Raw genomic sequence first — 8,065 nt, 5'->3', positions numbered from 1 at the left:
ATGATTCTCGATGCAAGAATGAAAGCTATGACATAGGTGACCTTATTTGGCTTTATAATCCACAACGTCGTCGTAGGTTGTCTCCTAAACTGCAAAGACAATGGGAGGGTCCGTATGAAATTAAAAAGATAATAAATGACGTAATATACCGAATTTAGAAGTTGCCGAAAGGTAAACCAAAAGTAGTTCACATAAATCGTCTTGCACCTTATGCTGGCTCTAATGAAACACAAGAAGCCCTAACCCTTCAATATGAGATCAAAGATGATGGGCGACCAAGCTTTAATGAATTTATGTCAAATTATGCAGAGAGAGTGCTAGATTCGGCGTGACCACAGAAGTTCAGCAGGATCTTTTTAGTGTTCCGCATAACGTCTCTCTAGCCTACTGTGTTGCCCAAGATCTTGAAATGACTAAAGGAATGTCATCCGTATTTTATAAGAAATTCGGTCGTTTGGACGAGTTAAAACAACCAGCAACCTAAAGTTGGAAGAGTACTGAGATTAGAAGGTGGTTCTCGATCTTTGCTGTATAGGGTGACCAGGAAGTCGTATACAGACAGAGCAAGCTACGAGGATATATGGCGTGCTCTAACTAATTTGAAAAAAATGGTCTGCAATTATGACATCAAGAATTTGGCCTTACCCAAGATAGACCATGCATTAGATAATCTGGACTGGAAGATTGTCAGAAGCATGCTTGAAGTGATCTTCCGAGAAACCGGCGTACGAATTTCTGTGTGTTGCATTAACCCGATGAGATCGTATCCTTCAAAGTCAGTAGACTGTTATTTCTTTCTAAAGGGTTCACGCAGAGCTGGAGAGTCCTGTAGATTCCGCCATCCTGGGCCTACATATAGAGTTGCTGATCGGGACGCTCAGATTTAATAATATGACTAATATACTGATTAAATAATAAAACAATATAATTTGTCAAGATGGCCAAATGACCAGTATAATTAATTCTCTTATTAATTGCTGAATGATGGATTGAACACCTGGTAAAAAAATTGACAAACATTTAAAGATAAATTATTATAAAATCAGTAAACGTTTTACATACTCCATTACAACACATATCATGTACATACATAAAAATACTTCTAAAAAATTCTTGTCATTTACATACATAAAAATACTTCTAAAAAAAATCTTAATTGTAACTATTCTTCTTCTTCTTCTACTTCCATAATAGTTTGCTGTGTTAATCTCGTTCTATTCGTAATATCTTGTTTTGTATCCATATGCTGTACATCTAGTGCTACTGAATTTAGTTTCGCAGTAAACTTTATGATATTGTTGATTAGAAGTTTTTCTTTAATTATCTAAAATATATGAAATTATTAAATATATTAAACTTAACAGTAATAACAATGCAAGCGAAAAAGATATACAAGGATGTAAATCCAAGAAATGAACATACAGCAGATACATCTGGCGATATAGCAAATGTTGTTGCAGCAAAAATACAACTCTCTAATATGTGCCACAGTTTAAGACGGAGACAACTTAGACATTTTGTTAATAAAATTTGCGTGAAGAATTTTTAGCATCGACTTTTTAACAAACACAAGATCGAAGACCCTACTAAAGAATAGTAGCAAATAAAGATCATTTGGGTATGGTAGATAAAGATCAAAGTAATGTCGTTTTAATCTTGTAATTGTAATAATTGTAATTTCGAAAACATATTCAAGGCAAGTTGAAATTTAAATAGGATATTTATAAATGAAAAAGTGAATGCATGAGAGTACCGATGTGAGTAGGTTGCAGTGTGTAACTTAAAAACATGAGTACAATTTTCGTAAAACTTTTTTAGTAAAGATTATTATCTACACGGACATATATTTTACGATACAAGCGTTATTACGAGAATTGGTTGATATATCTTAAAAACGAGAATTATTCGCGAAGCCATCGAAATTGAAAAACGCCCAACAGCTTAAACATGAGCGATGATGCTAAAAGACTGCCGGAAACATGGCGACCGCTGCTTCAGCGACCTCCCGTGCCAACCGATCCCGCTCAGGCCGTTTCCGCGCATACTGAGAGTATAAAAGCAGCTACACAGGGTAAGACCGGTCGTCACTCAACTCTTCAGTGCCGTTTGACGGTTCTCGTATTTCTGGAGAACAAGATACTAGTACGTAATGAGTGATAGGTGAGGATTGATATAGGGGTATGTACGCCTCACTCCTAATTCAAATTTGGTGTGAATACTCTTGAAGGACTATACTTTCATTGGAAAAAAAATAAATCGATTTGTTTTTAAATACAAGACCTATTAACCCCTTAAGCCTTCTCTTTATTAGAAAATGCATTTTAGGTTTACTTACATCACGGACATCGTCACAGTACTTAAGAAAGTCGTCAATGCATGTGCTTCCATTAGGAACGTCTAATAATAAAAGAATTTTACTGAATAAACTGTTTATTTTTAATTTTGGTTTGTCAATCATCTTCTTAAATATCGTTTCTGCTATTTTGTTGTTGATGTGATCTGCCTAAAATGTATTAAATAAACATTTATGAAATAGAAAATAGTTATTCAAGTTTTTTGAAGAAAAAATTTTTTTGTAGTTCTCTTAAATATTTCTTTACTTGTGAAAAAATCTGCATAAACGTTAAAATTTATAAAAAAACCCTAAAATAAAGCACAAAAACTAAAGCTAAAAAACTTGTTATTTTTGAGGAAGATGAAAGTATTAATGGTTAAGTGACATTTTATCTTTCAAACTAATATCAAAAACTACATAAATGTAAAAAAATATTCTTATTCGTTAAGACACATTAACTTTTAATACATGAAAAACGTATGCCACACCTGAAAATAGTTTTTAAGTCAATAATCTATGTCATCATTATTTAAAACCGGATGTCAGACATAAAAAAGTAACCCATACATCAAAATCATTGTTAAAACTAAATATATATGCCATGGTTTAAAAACAAATGTCAAATTTCAAAAAGGTATATTATACGTGAAAACCGTAGCTAAAATACCAATCACACTTTGTTCATCTCATACGTAAATGAATAAATTAATCTATCTATATAAAGGCTAGGACAACATGTCGCACTGTTTGTCCAGTAAAGTAACTACACCCACTGGGAAAGAAATCTAAACTACCAACATCTGACATTTCAATCATATTTTGTTCTTAAAACGATACGTTTAATTAATAGTACTAATAATATTAATTAAATTTTAGTATAATATTAGTAATAAGATTAATTTTTTCGCAAAATTGACAAAAATATTGGTTGCAGTAGTTTTAAAATAAGATTTAATAAACAAAATAATTTAAAGCTTGTTATGTTAAAAATGTTAGTCACAAATCACCTACCTCTAGATGCTTCACGACAATACTTTAGTTAGATATGAAATTCAGCGCTCCAAGAGATTTGTATCAGAACTAATTCAAGCGAGAAATTACGCGGGAATTTCAAAATTTAATTTTTGTGGGAAAATTTAAATAAAGCTTAAATATTTAAATATAATTTGGAATATTTGAAAAAAAAAATTGCATTTGAAATTTTAAAATGTGCAAATTATTTTTAAATTCAAATATACACAATACCATTTACGAAGAAATAAGACAAAATATAATTTATTTATTTATTTAATACATGTAAAACAACTTTTTTATATAAATTTAGAATACAATAGAAATATTACAACTGAAAATTGTACAATTTTATGAACAAAGCTTACAAAAAGTCAGAAAAATAACAAAAATTTAAAATTTACTGAAATTACATAAATCGTCAATATCATAAAATAAAAGATAATAAAATACACAATATATTGCAAAATTTAAATAAATTGCAAATTTACTAAATATATATTTATACAAATACTTTAGTAACTTGTACATAAAGCTATTCGTTCAGAAGCTCTTCTACTGAATAACATGGTCTTTCAGATAGATAGATTTTTGTCCTTTTACAGAACTTAAGGAAAGAAGTTGAAGATTTAAGTTGCAAAAGGAGATAGTTGTACAATTTTTTTGCTGAATATAATATAGATTTCTTTACTAATTTAGTGGACGGATTCAGTAAATACAAATCAAAGGTTAAATTTCTGGTGGGGTAGTCATGATTAGGTCTTGCTGGAAAAACATGTAGATGTTTACGAATTAAGCAAACACTTTCTAAAATATATAAAGAGGGAAGAGTTAAAATCCCGTGATTTTTGAGTAACTTTTTCAATATGTTATTCTACTGAGGCCAAAAAGATACTGTATTGCTCTTTTTTGAAATTTAAAAACAACATCAGATTGGGGCAGCTGTTCTAGAACCCCAAAAAGAAGACCATATCGAAGATGAGACTCGAACAAAGAAAAATAAGTTATTTTGGAAGATGCTAAATTGATTCCATTCGAAACAGATCTTATTGCATAGCAGGCTGAGGCTTCTAAGAAATTAGAAATGACTTCCACCAACACTTTTTTAATTTGAGGCGTTTTTGCCTCTGCTACAAAATTGGTATGAAATAGATGATTTCCACTGTTTTCTTAGACATCTTACCATAAAAACTAGAACGTGATCTGCGATATATGAATCTCTGTCATCTCCCAATGTCTTCAAAACCATCTATACACCTACTATGCTCATTGTAACGAAGACTTTTCATCAAATATTATAGCTATATGCTTATCAATTCCTTTCATTTTTGATATTGTTGCTTTTAGTGACTCAAATATTAACTAATTAATTCCTATGCTCCCAATAGTTTGATAGTTTGAGAAAGATATTAGAAGATTAAATAAAATCGGAAATCAGTATGATGTTTAATGTTAATAAGCTTAGTGCGAGAATATAATATTTGAACAATTTAATTTTGGAATAATAAAGACTTTTAAAAGGTTTAGATTAAGTAAGCCGATAGTGATCGTTATTCTGAGAATACATTGTAAATAGTTGTTAATAAATCATTATAAAAGTAGGTATATACCTCTTTTTCCTTACTTAGTTTACGCATTCAATATTTTTATATTCTTGAAAAAATGGATTAATTAACGTTTTCAAGAGATGTTGGTTCTATTGATTAAATAACAGCAGTATAGGATTCCAAAATGAAAAGTATGCATATAGTACTTAGGTTTTCAGATTCCTTTAATAATTATAAAATACATTAAATTATATATAAAAAAGACTCAGAATAAGTATGAAAAACATCCAGAGCGTAGTACGAATTTTTCTAAACTTTCAATAAATCTTCTACATAATATAAGAAATATTGATTTTAAATTCTGACAATTTCGTGATATTTCTTAGATATGTTTTTCTAGATACCTACCAGGTACATAGGTATAAGTAATTCTGTATTCTTGATAAGAAGTTTAAATGGAGAGAATAGAAATGGGTTGTTAATTGGAGATTCTGATTATACAGTGAAGCCTTTTTTAAGCAGTCCACTAAACAATCCATAAAGAAAATTTCTATAATGAAGTCCATATTAAAACCAGATATGTAACAGAACTTTTTATGTATGCAGGAGAAGGTTTAGGTACTATTTCATCTAATGGAAGTGGCTGTAAAATTGAAAAGATTCAACCGTTCTAATCTACAGCAACATTCTACGAGTATAAACTAGCGAAAGATTAAGATGAAGAAAATTTTGAGCTAACCTTATAATATAATATTTTAGTGTTATGGAGAAACCTTAGAAGAATCATTAATATACATGTATTATTTTTTTATTCGTTATTAATTTTTTCTTTACATAATTTAATTTATTCCTGCCACCACAAATTGTATAATCAGAAGAGACATTAAAGTGTGATTTATTTGACAATTAATTAAATATTGGTGTGTTCTGAAATAAATTTTAGGCTGATATTACACATAAGTAACCGCAACATAATTTGACGTGGAAAGACGGGTACATTTTATTTTATGAATAAATGTCTATCCTCCAGGTACTTAACTATCTGTCAGATAGGACAATATTTATCTGGAGGTGAAAAGACCGGCCCATTCACGCAAGAAGTTTATTATTTTAAAAATTTAATACTAAAAAATAGCTACAAATTTGGTGATAAAAATATAATACACAACTCGAGCTTTCCCAATAAATGATTTGCCAAACTAGAATTACGCTGGGTTTTATACGTAGATTGATTTCATAAGAGATTTGTTATGAAATTTGCACAATAGACTAAAATATCTTTTTGTTGTCATCCTAGCGTTAAATAGGAGGAAGACAGAAACAATTGAATGGAGTTACTGTAGATGGTAATTGATTGTATCCGGGCAAAATCACTAGATAAATTATATAATTATTTAATGTCTTATTTTCTAATACAAGTTTACTTACATCTGCTGATACTTTACATAGCGCCAACAAAAATTTTGCAATGTTTTCTATACTGACATCAGCAAGAGGACTTTCATCAGGCGCTCCATATATAGTCTCTATTGTTATGAAAACGGAATCTATCAATAGTTGCATACAATCTGGTATTAATGGTAAGGTTTGTAAAGTAAAGCCTATAATTTGTTTCAGGCTGTTGCTTTCATTATCTAAAAAATATATAGACAGTTTAAGTACACTAATGGTGATACATTAATTTATAGAGGTTTATAGTCAGCGGATCGGAATTAGTTCTTTACGGAGTTTCGTCTGCAACAGCAACAGACATTATCAAACGAAATGTGGCAACGGTATTAAACCTTCTTTAATTTCTGTAATTTGTTTTTTTTTTTGTCGTCTAGGTGGAGATTTTGTATTTCGAAGCGCTGATATTTATTGCTTATCTGCAGACCCTCTTCTTTACAATTGAAGTTAAACGGATGTTTTTGGATTTCGACAGTCACTCTGAATATCCGTGAATAGTAGTGTGATATTCTACAAATAAAATTTAGTGGTTTTCTTGATGAGTGATGGTGTGTTCTGATCTTTACGATTTAAGTTGAATGGATGTTTTTGATTTCGATAGCGACTCTGAGTATCTAGGAATAGTAATCTGACATTCTACTAAGTACCTGTTTTATTTAAATAAAATTTAGTGGTTGTCTGAGTGATGCTGTGTTCCGCAAAGTCTGATTTTTGCAGTGACTGAAGCGACAGTTCCTTTTCTGATTAATCAAACGAATACTTACCTTACATTTTGTAGGGTAAATACTTTGAATGTTACACAATGTGCACTGAACCACAGTGAACTACAGTGAACGCGGTAAATTTCTCCCATATTTCCAATACTTCTCTTGTATCTTTCAAGTCATGTTTTTTCCCAATTCAATCGCTTACATTTTAATGCAATACTCACAATAAAGCAGAAAGATTTATTTCGTTCTTGTTTTTGGTGGCTATTACGATTAACTCTTTTGATTTTGATTGAACCAACACAATGTCTATTTTTATCTGCTAATGATAAGACTTTTGTTCAAATGTTGTAATAATCGGGATCCATGTACTTCCCATTGTCAATTTTCATACGCTCTTTATATTAGTAAAATCCGCCGTCCCATTGAAAATATGCTGTGGTAAGGGAGTGACGAAAGGTAAAGGTTCGTGATGTCTTCTGGGAACTACTGACTAATATAATCTAGTGCCTGACCAATCGGCACACGTATCATCCTAAACAAAAAGAGAGGACTCATAAAAACCTTAACGGATCGTGCTACTTGAATATGTATGCCTGAATATTTAAGAAAAGATATAAAATGATATGCCCCCGAGGACGTCAAAAGATTTATTCAAAAAGAGTTAACCGTAACGTTGACCAACAACATCAATCAAAACTAAAGGTTCCTTGTCGTATATTAAGATCTAGGATTGGCCACAAATTCAAAAAAACCGTTGTCAATTCTAGAAATTTATAATATTCTCTGTAGTTGTGGTTCAGTATAATTGGAACAACTAAACGTAGTGTTAAAACTCGTTGAGCAACATACCATCACCCAAATCAACTTTCTTCTTTTTCTTAACGTGCCTTATCAAGTCCCATTAACGTCGGCCATTGCCATGGCAAGACTCGCTGTCTTATTCTACTATCTTCTTCTCAGCGCTATTATTCTACTCTCCGTATTTCGGTCCATTCTCTGATATTCTTCAACCA

At 30.9% G+C, this 8,065-nt stretch overlaps 1 protein-coding gene across 2 annotated transcripts in view; it reads right to left on the bottom strand.

Moving 5' to 3' along the window:
• Nucleotides 1–1,019: 1,019 nt before the first annotated feature.
• LOC140450047 (condensin complex subunit 3-like) overlaps nt 1,020–8,065 on the bottom strand; it is an 80,254-nt gene continuing 73,208 nt past the window's right edge. For both annotated transcript variants that reach the window (XM_072543474.1, XM_072543483.1), the window contains exons 12-14: nt 6,322–6,527; nt 2,336–2,503; nt 1,020–1,324 (exon numbers count right to left, since the gene is read on the bottom strand). In XM_072543474.1, coding sequence (XP_072399575.1) covers nt 1,163–1,324; nt 2,336–2,503; nt 6,322–6,527 — 536 coding nt within the window. In that variant the 3' untranslated portion in view covers nt 1,020–1,162. The remainder of the gene's footprint in view (nt 1,325–2,335; nt 2,504–6,321; nt 6,528–8,065) is intronic.

Source organism: Diabrotica undecimpunctata, chromosome 1, assembly GCF_040954645.1.
Source record: "Diabrotica undecimpunctata isolate CICGRU chromosome 1, icDiaUnde3, whole genome shotgun sequence".
Lineage (NCBI taxonomy): Eukaryota > Metazoa > Arthropoda > Insecta > Coleoptera > Chrysomelidae > Diabrotica > Diabrotica undecimpunctata.
The sequence above is the reverse complement of the archived record's forward strand: the minus strand, read 5'-3'. Positions and strand labels throughout refer to the sequence as shown.